The sequence below is a fragment of the Camellia sinensis genome, chromosome 10 (genome assembly GCF_055761805.1).
Source record: "Camellia sinensis isolate YWXY chromosome 10, ASM5576180v1, whole genome shotgun sequence".
Taxonomy (NCBI): domain Eukaryota; kingdom Viridiplantae; phylum Streptophyta; class Magnoliopsida; order Ericales; family Theaceae; genus Camellia; species Camellia sinensis.
This window is the reverse complement of record NC_138970.1, coordinates 25,684,173-25,697,497: the sequence shown is the minus strand read 5'-3', so window position 1 is coordinate 25,697,497 and position 13,325 is coordinate 25,684,173. Positions and strand designations below refer to the sequence as shown.

The 13,325-nt window shown below is 34.3% G+C and overlaps 1 protein-coding gene across 3 annotated transcripts; it reads left to right on the top strand.

The window, feature by feature from the left end:
• Positions 1 to 579: 579 nt before the first annotated feature.
• LOC114290192 (uncharacterized) lies at positions 580 to 12,636 on the top strand. 3 transcript variants are annotated; one of them, XM_082893226.1, is made up of 15 exons: positions 580 to 991; positions 4,296 to 4,423; positions 4,676 to 4,808; positions 5,340 to 5,496; positions 5,587 to 5,665; positions 6,046 to 6,086; positions 6,274 to 6,390; positions 6,553 to 6,633; positions 7,746 to 7,808; positions 7,920 to 7,971; positions 9,197 to 9,271; positions 10,441 to 10,488; positions 10,672 to 10,707; positions 10,801 to 10,875; positions 12,197 to 12,636. In XM_082893226.1, the coding sequence occupies exons 1-15, from the start codon at positions 832 to 834 to the stop codon at positions 12,275 to 12,277; spliced, it is 1,326 nt and encodes a 441-aa protein (XP_082749352.1). In that variant the 5' UTR covers positions 580 to 831; the 3' UTR covers positions 12,278 to 12,636. The 3 variants fall into 3 exon arrangements, 2 of the variants coding, with proteins under 2 accessions (XP_082749352.1, XP_082749353.1); XR_014343094.1 differs by having other exon boundaries at positions 585 to 991; positions 10,413 to 10,488; XM_082893227.1 differs by lacking the exon at positions 6,274 to 6,390 and having other exon boundaries at positions 585 to 991.
• The last annotated feature ends 689 nt before the right edge of the window (positions 12,637 to 13,325 follow it).

Genomic DNA, 13,325 nt, shown 5'->3' with positions numbered 1-13,325 from the left:
GTTCATGCTGCATTCCTAATTGTTCCTTTAAGAATTATATTTTTTAATGATTTTTTTTAATTAGCTGTAGAGAATTAAATGAACATGAAACATAACTTTTATCTCCTATATTTAAGAAATGCAAGAATCTCATTTTGAAGTATCTTTCTGTTAGTTGTTTAATTACTTTTATAGTTCACAATGCATTCCTCATTGTTCCTTTCAGAATTATATTTTTTAATAAATTTTTTTTTATAAAAAAACAAATAAAAAAGTAAAAACAATTAATTGAATTTTTGACTAATTTAAATTGGTTCCAAATCAGGCTTGGTGCAACTTTTAAAACGTGATTATAACATATTTTAATTTGAGAATTTATGTTAGATTGTTTGGTGCAGTTTCTGCTTATTAGGTAAAAATAATTTAAATAAGTTAAAAAAAAATAATTATTTAAAAGGCAGAAAAAAGATACTTTTAATTTCTACTTTCTAATTATTAGCCCCCCTCTTAAAAAATAAAAAAAAAATAAAAAACCTTAATTTTTTCAAAATTTCAAAAAAGATTAAAATAAATATTAAATTAATAATAATTAAAAAAGAAACCCAATTGGTGAAACAAACAAATCCGATTTCTCTACATTTTCACTCTTGGGACAAAGAATAAACTCTTCTAATATTCCCTGCTTGCGATAGCCTAAAAACCCACCACCCCCGAGGCTGCTCTTTCGCTTCCGCCGGAGGAGAAGAAGATGAACAGAGTCCGATAATCCGATCGATCGATTCGAACTTCACATCCCCAGAAACACATTCACAGTTCGAGCGATCGATCGATCTCTTCACAGTCGTCTCTTCAATGGCTTCCATGGATGGTCTGGTTCCGATAACTAGGGCTTTTCTCGCTTCTTATTACGACAAGTACCCCTTCACTCCTCTCTCCGACGATGTCTCTCGCCTCACGACTGAAATTCGCTCCGTGGCCAGCGATTTGTGCAAGGATTTCCCGCCCACTGAAGGTGAATTTCTCAATTTCTTGATCCATTTTCTGTTTCTGTTGTATTTGCTTTTATGATCTACGACAATTTGCGATTCGTTTGAAGCGAGATTTACTGAATCTTTGACTGTCATTTTGACTTGTGACGACTACGTGTAGCCCATTTCAGAGTCAAAATCGGTGATCTAGATCGTGACAGAATTACGATTGTGACATATAGCTAGCTTTAAGATTCAGTGGTTTGTGCAATGTCAATATATTTAGGAACTGAATCATTAGGTTTAGTTGTTTATGTGCAGATTTTCCCCAATCAATTTTCTAGTGCAAACATCCCTAACTTCTTCCTCTTGTTTATTTTTTATTTTTTTTAAAAAAAAGAAGAAGAGAAAGAAGAAAAAAAGAAGAGAGAATTAGCTTCTCCCTTTAGATGCATATTTACCAGAGAAAAGGAACATAAACTTTTACATATTCCTTGATAGAGTTAGATTTTGTATACAATTGATTTGCTAGAAATACTGGAAAATGTTCTATTTATTTTCTCCTTAAGACAAGTATCCTAAACAACATCTGGTTACTTGTCAACAATCAACATATGGGTGCATTTTTTTTTTCCCTTTAATATTTTGCGCCTTTTGACTTTGATTTATGGTTTATCGGTCATAAGACTCGTAATTGCACTTCTTGAAGGGTATAAATTGTGGAGGTTTTTCACTGTCCTCCCATTTCTTATTTGGTGGTGAGGAAGAAAGTAATGATAAGCGTGGGAAGCTGTTTTAGTGGACTCCCATTGATAGTTAAAATTGCAAATGACATTTCAAATTTCTCAGCCAAAAATGTTATGAGGAGGTATGTGAAGTCATTGACATGATAAATTTTATCCCAAGTTTTGGAATATTAGTTGCTGGGAGTGTAGGACAAATGATGAGCTGCAAAGAACTCCTCAATCTACTTAATTCAATTTTGTCTTTACGTAGGGGACCAAGAGTACTCGATTGATGGCATAATGATGGAAGTGCTTGGACATCACATAATCTCATTGTAGGATCTTTAGGTATCAGTTTGATCATGCCTGATTTAAGGGTGTTAAGTTGTTTTGACATCAAGGTTCCTCATTTTCATTAAGGCAATGGCAGTCCATTTGCAACTTTGTGTGGGCTCTAAATTCAGTTTGGGTTGAACTGATGCTAGATTGATGGATATATATATATATATATTAATATTATTTTGGGTTGGGTTGGGTTGGGTTGGGGTGGGGTGGGGGTTGGATTCGCCTTGTCTCAACAAATTGGAGTGCATTGCTGTGGTGTAGGAGCTTTGATAGGTTATAATGTCTCAGTTGACTTGGGTTGTAAGAGGCATTGCATAGCTATTATTTTGTGTGTCTAAGTGTGTGTGTGTGTATTGGGGGGGGTGTGGGCATTGGAGGGCATATACATAATATATATTTATAATATTAATATAATTAGACATGTATCATAAATTAATAATATACATAATTATACATAATCTGTGATGTGAGATTTTTTAAAATTCCATGAAGAAATTATTATTATTTTTGTATATGTATTTTGATAAGTATTTTATCCAGGTATATATATTCCATTGATTAGTGTTTTCATGTATATATAATGTATATTTATTTGTTGCCTGTCATGGTAGATTTTGTGGAGAATTTGATTAGTTAGTTTTGTTTCGGCCATTGTGGACTGCTGTTTTTCCTTTTGTATTGTTTGCAACACCTTGATGCTTTTCTAATAAAGTTTGATTATTTATCAAAAAAAATTTGTTGCCGTGTTGTGTCCTTAGTTTTCCAAAATTTCCGTATTAGCGTGTCTGTATGGTGTTATATTTGTATCTCATCTCCGTGTTAATGCTTCTTAACTAACAAATCATCAAATCTCGTCTCCATTAAATAGAAACATTAAGTGTGCAGTGATAAGCTATCAGATTTCTACTGATTTGAATTTCGACTAGATCTAAGACTCCAAAACAGGAAATTTTGACAAGTAAGAATAATTGAGATTTAGAACACCTACTCTAAACAACAGGAAATTTTGACTAGTAAGAATAACTAAGATTTAAAATAGAACACCACAATAAACCACATAGAAGACCCAAAAACATAGCTTGTCTAAGATCCATGACCACTACAATAGCTCTTGTTTAGAAATTTTTAAAATTACCTAAATACCAAAGTAAATTATAGCAGCAGTAAGAAACCTGTTAGAAACATTAGCCTACTTACCAAAAAATAAAAATGCCTTCGTATTTGACTAGATTTGATTAGGTCACTGTCCATGCAAATTCTAGATGCTCCCTTTTCTTGTTAGCATGGTCTATGTTGCTGCATATTGATGGCCTGCATTTATGTACTGTGATGTGATTTAGGAGATTTGTGCCAAATGCAGATGAAGATTGCGTATTGCTGCAATATTTTTGTTTTTATTTTTTTATGTACACTAGAAAATGGTTTGACTTGTCATTATTATGTTATGAACTGGTTTAGTATTGCAATAAGAAGCTATGACTTTGGAAGATGTAGAATTCGTTATCTTTAGTTGGGTTTATGCTTCTAGAGAAAAAACTGGTCAGTTGAATTATGTCAGTACCCTGCAAATTTATGCACTTGCTAAAATACACATGCACGCTGGCATTACTCCTCTTGGGTTTCTTTTAGATATATGTCAGAAAGCAACACAACAATTATTTTGGGGTCATAGTGATGTAGGACATGTGCTCAACATTTGAGTTAGTTAGTGGCCTATATCTAGAGGAGTAGAGATCATTTTATAACTAACTTTGATATATGATAATTGATTGATATTGACATATTCTCTCTCTAAAACAGGGTTCCTCTCTCTCTTGTTCTTGGATCCCATCACACAGTCAGTCATTCTATAAGGGAGTCATTGTGGGTGCTTGGGACGTGGGTTTTTTTGTACGTTTTTTTAGTTGTAGGATATTATTGGAGAAATTTTTTTTTGCGTTTGGGAAGATAGTTAGGTTTTTTTGTGGTTGGATGTAATGTTTGTGAGAGAAAAAGTGAAATGATTTTGGGGTTTGATGTGATATTTTGTTTGGATTTGTTTTTTTTTAGTTTTGTAACCAATTTGTCTTTTAGTGGAAAAAAACCCAAAACCCAACTTCCCAAAGGGCGCCATTATGCACTTACATTGTTATTATCTGGTCCATTAAACTTCAAAGAACTGCAAATTTGTTGGAAAGCATCATAATAACACTCCTTTCGGTTATAAGTTCTATTGTGAATTTTCTTGGGTGGGTTCATTATGATTGGCCTCTTATATTTGTAATACATGGTTTTCTAGGAGAAAGTTTGTTGATAGATGAAGCAGACTGCCAACCTCCCCACAAAATTGATGAAAACATGTGGAAGAACCGAGAACAAATTGAAGAAATTCTTTTCTTATTAGAAAGCTCTCATTGGCCAGAAGCGGTGAGATATATTTAGTTTCTTGAATTTCTTAGCTTTCTAAAAATATTTTCTCTCTTTTGTTATGAAGGTAATTGCTATTCTTATGTGAAAGTTTTATCATGGCAGTCTCTTCATAATGTCAATATGTCATCACATTTTACTTGTTGAAGTGTCTCTTGCTTATGGTTCAGTGATTTTATGGTCACAAGTCTAAACACTTCAAAAAATTGCAAGCGAAGAACCTCTAATTTTGCATTTGTTTTGTGAGCGCAGTTTCAACAACAATCAACAAGTGAAGATGCAGAACTTGCTTCTCTCTTTGGGCGGTTAAGAGATAAGTTTCAAAACACTTTGAAGGTATTAGAGTTTTTCCAATCCAGGAATGCTGAATATGTGTTCAACACAGGTTAGTTTCTAATTTTTGTTAGAAAGGTTTGAAGGCCTTATGTTTGTCTTTTATAGTCCATTTAATCCTGTAGATGGTTTGAATTAACTTTGCCACGTTTAAATCTCTCCCATTGGCGCGATACATGGATTGATTTGTGTGCGCCACATGTTGTCATAGTTATCAATGTGGATTGTGATCAAGTGCCACTTGTCCGACCCACTAGAAGGCATTGCAATACCTATTGGAATTATGAGCCTTCCACCTTCCTCTTGAGGGACTATGATGACATCATTCTTCCCATGGGAAAGCTCCTTGACACTACACACTTGCCTTGGTGGGGAGTGTAGCTCAGGGAGCCCAAGTGGCTAGGTGCTTTTGCCTGGGTGGGGAGCAGAGCCCAAGGACCAATGCATTCATGCTCACTGACATTTTTATTTATTTATTTTTTTGTATCGACAAAATGCTTACTGACATGTTTTACATATTCAACATGAATGTGCTGTGAGATGAGTGTCTCAGTTATAATGGAATCTGTGAATACATATGCAGTTATGACCTATATGCCCCAAGATTTTCGGGGGACATTGATCAGACAACAGAGGGAGCGCTCAGAGAGGAATAAGCAAGCTGAGGTTGATGCTTTAGTTAGTGCGGGTGGAAGTATACGGGATCGATATGCTATGCTATGGAATCAACAAATGGAGAGGTGATATTTCTTGGTTTTTATTTTTCCAGATCAAGTATAGGCTTCGAACAGTATTGTTTAGTGACTTCTCATGAAATGTAACTCATCCAGGAGGAGACAGTTAGCTCAACTTGGTTCTGCAACAGGCGTCTACAAGACTCTCGTGAAGTATTTGGTAGGAGTGCCGGAGGTATGGTTCGTTTGGCTTAATAGCCTCACTTAATCATTGTATGAGGTTGTGCCCATCTTCCAAAGTTGTTGACTCTAGTTTATGAATTGTTTTAGCAAAGATTACTGTTCTATAGTGCCGATTGGGTGTTTCATAAGCAGAATTCTTCTATTTATAGTTATGCATCTATCTTAAAGAGGCCATCATGTGAGATTTGTTTACCTTTTATAGTGTTGAGGTTGTTAAGAGTGAGCTGTACATTCCAGATGAATCCGCTAAACTATTACTGAAATAAATAGAAGGAAAATGATGCACTATAGATGGAAACTAATACTTGGACTTATTATCATGTTGACGCCCAATAGTTTAAGTTAACCTTGTGATACTTTTACTTGGTGCAGGTTCTACTAGATTTCATTCAGAAAATCAATGATGATCAAGGGTATCTTCTTCTGCTTTTGGGCAATATTATTTGTCCTCGTGTCACTTTAATTGGATTCTTGATTACTTGTTCCCGTCAACAAAGAATGCAATTGAAAATGAACAAATTGTTTGATAAACTTCAAATTGGATTGCTCCAACTTGTACAACATATATTAACTTTTGTACTGAAAATGGAAAATTACTAGGCCGATGGAAGAGCAAAGGCACCGTTATGGACCACCTTTGTACAGCCTTACGACAATGGTTCTCACTATTCGACTTCTTCTTTCCCTATCATTCAGGCGATTTGAAGATAGAAAGTTGTGAGATATCTTGCAATCCAATTTTGTTGATTTTTAATAGATCAAGTCATTTATATAGATGAACAATGTTGGTTGTATCTAGTTCAACTAATGCTGTGGCCCTTGCTCTTGTGATAGTAATTTTTGCCTTTTAATACCTTTTGGCACTTGTTCATTGAGCAGACAGAAGCACCAAATATCTGTCTTGGAAGAAGCAGCTGACGTATATACCTCTGAGTTTGAAAGATTCATCAAATTTATTGGGTATTCTTTCTGATTCCTGCTCCCATAAGTTGTTATTTTCTTCTTCTTCTTCTTCTTCTTCTTCTTCTTCTTTTTTGTGTGTGTGTGTGTGTGTGTGTGTGGTGATGAAGGTATTGGTACCTAATTGTATACACATTATTCTTTCCTATTTTGCTTTGTAGTTGATTAATTAGCCTATCTATTATATTTGTGTACTCACTATAATCTTATTGATTGACTTTTTGGTGAAGATTCTTTGACGTCTATCAAGATTTCTGTCATTTTTTTTTTTGGCTTTCTGGGTCATTGCCAGTACAAAATAAAGTGGGTCAAATTTTGTGCAAAAGTTGATACTCCTGGTTTGGTGACAATATCATTTCAGTGAGGCGTTTGGCCCACAATTAGCCATCTTGGGTTGGTGGTGCTTATACGTTGGTTGTATCTAACTCTTCTTTATCTTGGATTCTTTGTCTATCAAATTGACAAAACTAACTGAAGTTTTCTGGTTGTGCATGAAGTTCCATTTGAAAGGCTTCTCTGTCATTTATGGGACATATCAGTTGATGCCTTGATGCTTTAAACTTTAGATAGCATTTATAGTTAAATTTAGACTGTTAAAAAAAGTACGAGTTTTTTACAAGGTTCTTAAGTTGCCACTTAGATGGATTCAACTGAAGATGCAGATGCCTTTCTCTGAACTAAAAAAGGACGTGGACATTACAAAGTGTTGGTTCCTGTTAGTCAAGGGCGTTGGGAGGGGTTTAACTAGAGGCAGACCTGAGGAATATGGGGAAAAAAAAAAAGAACAAAACAAAAGAAAGTTTGGAGGCTCAAATTATGTTCAACATGAGTAGTTGCTTATTTTGCAATGTCCATATTGCATAACTACAAAGTCAAGTGTGGTTTCACCCCCCTTCAAGAAGATTCACAAGAAGCCTCTTTATCATGATAGTTTGTTTGTTCATATCCAGTGTATACGAACTGATACGCTGATGTTTGCAAGTCTAAGAGGTGTTTGACTTATGCAGAAATGTTCAAAAAAAAAAAAACACACTCTACAAAGCCTTGTGGGACCACAAGACTTTGATACATTTTCACTTTTCATGTGTTGATTAGCTTGTCTTCTGTTGCAGTGAGGTCTTCACAAACTCCCCTTTCTTCATTACGGCAGAGGTTTCTGGTGCGTTGGAAGGAAGGTAAATATGAGTTTTGATGTACTGCCACTGGTCATTTTTTCTTCTCACATCTACAAGGTTTTGGAGTAGCATGTAGCATTAATTTAAATTCCGATTGCTTGTTCTCTACAGGAAAAATGACGACTATAAAGAATTAACCATACCTGCTGGGAAAACTTACGAGGTTTGCCTCGTACTCTGGTTTAGAAGTTTAATTCTTCAAATTTGAGCTGACATGTTCTATGTTCTTCCATAGTTTGATTTTATGTGTCTACTTGAGGTGTTTTTAGAAGCTATAAAAGTTTCCTTGTGATTTTTATGTAATTGTATTGCACTGAAACTGAAAGGCGGTATATCAAAAGCATTTGCAACTTCTAGGTCTTTAGATATGATCAGAAATGATATCCCATAGGAATGCACTGACTTTGAGAAAGTCAAGGTCCTACTTCATGAATAGCTCATAATGTTTTTTAAGAAGTTATGGTGGGTTAGTTGAGCCCTATGTAGCATAGACATGGACATAGGACATGAACATGACATGAGAAACATTTTGTCACAGCACATCTTCAAATAGTAGCACAAGAACATGGAAAATATGAATATATTTATCTTTTATATTTATTGGGAAAGTGAGCAGAGATTTATTGAAATCAGTGACAAATGATGAGAAAGTACCTTTTGTGGAAATGTCGTGTTGTTGAGGCATTTTAGGTGGGTGTGAATGTTTTTTCGGGGTGCTTTGAGTATTGGATCTATAAAATGTACCTTACTCTTTTTTTTGTCTTTCTTTTTGTTGCTTTTATTTTATTTTCTTTCTTTGGTCGTATAAGAGTTGTGTGCCCTCAGGCACGTTCTGTAATACAATTTTCTAAGAGGAGATGTTGGCTTTTTGTCCTTCCTCATAGTTTATGCTTGAAGTGCTGAAAGTATAATTGTGCCCTTGATATAAAAAAAGATAATAAATGCACCATATCAAACAGGATCTAAGAATAACACCCTTGTAATTTATGTTCAAATAGAATTTGGAATGGGCTTCTCTGATGTAAATGTGACCAGTTGGGCTGCATCAGATTAAGTTTTGAAATTAATACATTTTGGATTTGAGTTAAAATACACCTTTTGATGGCAAGTATGGATTTTTGTAATTATCTTGAGGTGTTAATGTGTCATTCAATTAGCTTCATAATGTATAAATTTTGATCCTTAAATCTTTTTGACAGTCTGAATGTTTTCATTACTTAAATTGGTTAGAACTGGCCAATCACCTATACAGTTGGTTGTTTTTTTTTAAAGAACATTCAACTATATTTTCTTCAAGTTTATGATCTAGTTATTGATAATTACGAATTGCTTATTGACTACTACTGCCACCAATATCCAAGACATTTGATGAATGTGTTTCCTTCTAGGTCTCATTGTCTGTGGAATCCATAAATTCATATATCGCTTGGGATTTTGCATTGCCACAAAGCAAAATGAACCTGGTAATGCTCTCAGATCTTCTCACCGCTGTTTATTGAGTGAGATTATTTTTCAATAATCTATTGTACGAAGGGATTACTTCGCATCCCTTTGTTTAATAGGTAGTCTTTTATTTATTAGAAATAGAAATATATATATATATATATATATTTTTGTATGTGGGAAATGTGTCACCTTTTATTTGTATTTTTTCTTTTCTTTTCAATTGAGACTTGCAATTCATTGAACAAAGTTGTGCAATTAAGAGACATGGCCAAAATGTTGAGGAGAAAATAATAATGTATTTGTTTTGAAGCATGTTTAGCACAGATTTGAGCCTCTACTGTTTTTTTTAATCACTATTTTTGCAATTGAATACAACATCATGAGATTGCAGAACAATTCAAATGATTAAATCAGCCTGCAAACAAAAGCCCATCCTGGCAGCCCGTTTTACAGCCTGTAATGAAAATGAAGTAATTCTCTTCAGCAGCATAGTAACCTAAAACTAAAACGAAGAAAGATTTCTATAACAAGCAGTCCCCTCAAGTGATTTCCAATTTGCGCTTAATTCTCTTCACATGTCCGACATTACATAGAGGATCAAGAGCTCATAATTCCTCTGCCAAACATATATTTAAAGGAATTTGGAGTACTTTATGTGCTCCAGGAGTCCCCCAAAGGTTTTAGATGATTTTTTTTCTTAGTTTGTGCTTTTGAAGACTTTGTATAATGTGGTGGATGGCCGTCGCTTCTTTTCTCTGATGAAGTTACTCGTTCATAAATAAGGGGGAAGAACTAGAACTTTATTTTTGGGTTAACTCTTTTATGATGTTTTCATTTTTAGTGCAAGCATGCCAAAACAATTCTCTTGTGTGTGTGTTTACTTGTAACAATAATGCACATAAAAAGCCATAATTTGGCCGACTATAAACCTTCTTTCCTGTTTTCTTGTACCACACTTCATTTTTAATATTGAATGGCCTCAGTAGTTTTTTTAGGAGGAACCATAGGATTTCTGTAAAATATAATAGAAACTTAATGATGCTAGATTCTTTTATATATCTTTCCGTGCATCATTGAGTTCATTGATATATGCATCCTGTTGGCTTCACTTTTGTAACATCCACCACGAAATTTAAGTTGATAGACTGATTCCTTCAGATTTGAGCTTTATATTGTCGTGGGACAGGATATTGGATTTAGCGTGGAGTACACAGATTCTTTGGGGAAAACAACAGTAAGTTTCATTTGTGAACCAATATATTGTCATTATGTCTTCAACTTCTTTCTTTAGTTACTTTATACAATCCTAAGTAGGTTCTTTTTAATTTCCTTTTCTCTTATTGGCTCTTCTGTTTCTAATTTTTAACTTAATTATAATGATGTGTATAACACTTGGACATGTGTTGTTATGCCACAGCTGATCTTGCCTTATCGGCGCTATGAATCTGACCAAGTGAGTTAACGACTTCGCTGCTGGCTACTCGTATTATCATGCACTTTACTGTAATTATCTTTATAAATGCTGAGTTCATGGATTTCCTTGTAGGGCAATTTCTGCACAATCATGGCTGGAAACTACAAACTCATTTGGGACAATTCATATTCAACTTTTTTTAGAAAGGTACCCGTTTAATGACTTTGTCTGTTGCTTCCATTCACTATGGTGGCTGTGTTGATGGTGAAGATGATGATGATGATGATTAATACAAATTTTGACTCGGCTGTTGGAGTAGGATGTATTGATGTGGACCTTTGGGTTAAAGTAACTTAAGATAATATTGGGAAAAGATTGAAATTTGCATATAGACTTAAAAGTAAGGTATGGTTCTTTCATTGTTACACGGCTTGCGGAATTTGTGTTGTTCAGCCCATTACCATCTGTCCCTTTTTCTGTACCCCGTAAAAGTTTCAAAATTGTTGTGGTTAGTGCTTCAGAATCATCTCATTGAAAAGTGAAAACTTAATTCTGCATTGAAAATGTAACTTTTTTCCTTTTTTTGGGGGATAACATAACTTTTCTCAGATTGACTAGAATTAGTTAGAGATGGATTTGAATCAGGACTAGTTTCACCCAATGAGTAGTTCGGCTAACATAAACCCATAATTGATACATACATTTGGACCCATAAACCCAAACACAGCATAACTGTTTTGTGCTGCTTTGACTGACTAAACGACCCAGTATATAGGGGCTGGTGCTAAGAACCTGTTTTTGACCTTCCCAACTGGATTTATAGTTTCTTTTGGTAAGTTTGTTGTGTTTTCTGGTCTGTGTGGTATCTTTCATATCTTGGGGTTATATATATTTCATGATTTGAAGTTTGTCTCGCAAATCAGTCTTTGCTTAGTAATCTCATATTATGGTTTTAGGGCAGGTACGGTGTAATGTAACATTAAATTGTCTGGATATTGTACGAAACTTTTGTTAAACCTGGGTGATACCCCGGGAAGGGGGGGTACTGTAGCACAGAGAGAGAGAGAGAAAACTCTAGATCTTTCAAAACAAATCCATATTGTATAAATCAGAGTAACCTATTATGACAAAATTCTTTTACAAAAGCAGGATATTGATATTTTACCATCCCACTAGTCTTACTCAACCACAAAAAGGAACGATATGACATCCCATATTCTTGTTGGACCCATATCAATAATAGGGTCCATCACCATTAATCCAAATGCAATCCCCAAATGTCTCCTGACCGATCTGTCTGGTCAATTAAGGCCACTTCCTTGTTCCCCTCTTTGTCCTCGCCCAATGAAACTCATTTGTGTGCGTGTTTGTTTGTGTTTGTTTGTTGTAAATAAACCCATTTGTTGTTTTGTCAACAACATAGTGCAACTTCAAATAAGCTATTACTCGATTCAAATTCTCTAACCTTTCTACCTGTAATGCCTATTTTATAATTATTTAAAAAATATATATTATCTGGAATGAATAGGTCTTGCGTTACAAGGTGGATTGTATACCTCCAGTTGTGGATCCAGTGAACTCAGCAGCAACAGAAGCAGAAGAGGGATAAAAGGGGAGCCTCGGTAGAGGTGGTAACTGTAACATTCATTTGCATAGTTTCATTCTTAATATTTTCTTACCCATCTTGAGGTCGGTGATTGCCCTTGGGTAAAATGTTGAACTTTGCCACTGTTAATTGATGATGAAGATATTATGCCACCTGCTTACCAAAAAAAACAAGAAAAAAAAAAAGAAAAAAAAAGAAGGAATATTGTTGTATCAAAATGGTTGTATACTACTTTACTAGTCATACAATCAGTTTATGTTGTAACCAAGTAAAACTGATGACAGTGAAGAGTTGAATGGATTATCTCCTGGGACTTGAAAATTAATGTAGTAGGATGTTGCCATGTTGGCTTCTTTTTCTTACAAGTAGATAATAGAATGTTAGCAACCTGCACAACTGTGACGCTAAAAAAAACTCGATTTTTAATTTTTAATTTTTTTGTGTAAATTATACGTACTAATCTTCCTCAAGGAATGAAAAAATTACAGGTAGTTTTTAGTTTTAATGAAATTAAAATAACCTCCTAAGCAAGGGAAATTTTATTAGTGTTAATAGGTGTGATAAAATCGCTATATTACTTTTAGGTATTTTGTATTTAAATACAACAATGATTCATCCCACTAAAAACATCACCATTAATAGCACTAATGCATTAAAAAAGTAAAAAAAAAAAAAAAAATACAATTCCAAGACCAAAACATCACATCATTAATGGCGGGATCCACTGTCACCTCATTAGTGGGAGTATTAATTAGTGTTCCCAAGCATTTTTCATTTAAATATATACTTAAGTTAAATGATACAATTACCCTCTCTCTAACTTAACAAATTTATATAATTGCCTTCTTCTCTCAACAAGGCTGGAAATTTTCAACAGTACTTGAATTGCACGTGAAATTATGACTTGGCTTGATAACGGGAATATTAATCAGGTAACACTTTTTGAGATGATGTAAATAATTGTATTTTTTGATTTTTCATAAAAAAAAAAATGTGTAGAAAAGTAGAGAGGTGATGTGATCTTAAAAAAATAAAAAGTGTGTTTTAGCAC

Excerpts from the sequence above, each read along its gene's own strand:
- LOC114290192 (XM_082893226.1), top strand. The coding sequence starts at position 832 with ATGGCTTCCATGGATGGTCTGGTTCCGATAACTAGGGCTTTTCTCGCT. Across the intron at positions 4,424-4,675 it reads GCTCTCATTGGCCAGAAGCG|TTTCAACAACAATCAACAAG; the intron begins GTGAGATATATT and ends TTGTGAGCGCAG. Across the intron at positions 9,272-10,440 it reads CACAAAGCAAAATGAACCTG|GATATTGGATTTAGCGTGGA; the intron begins GTAATGCTCTCA and ends GTCGTGGGACAG.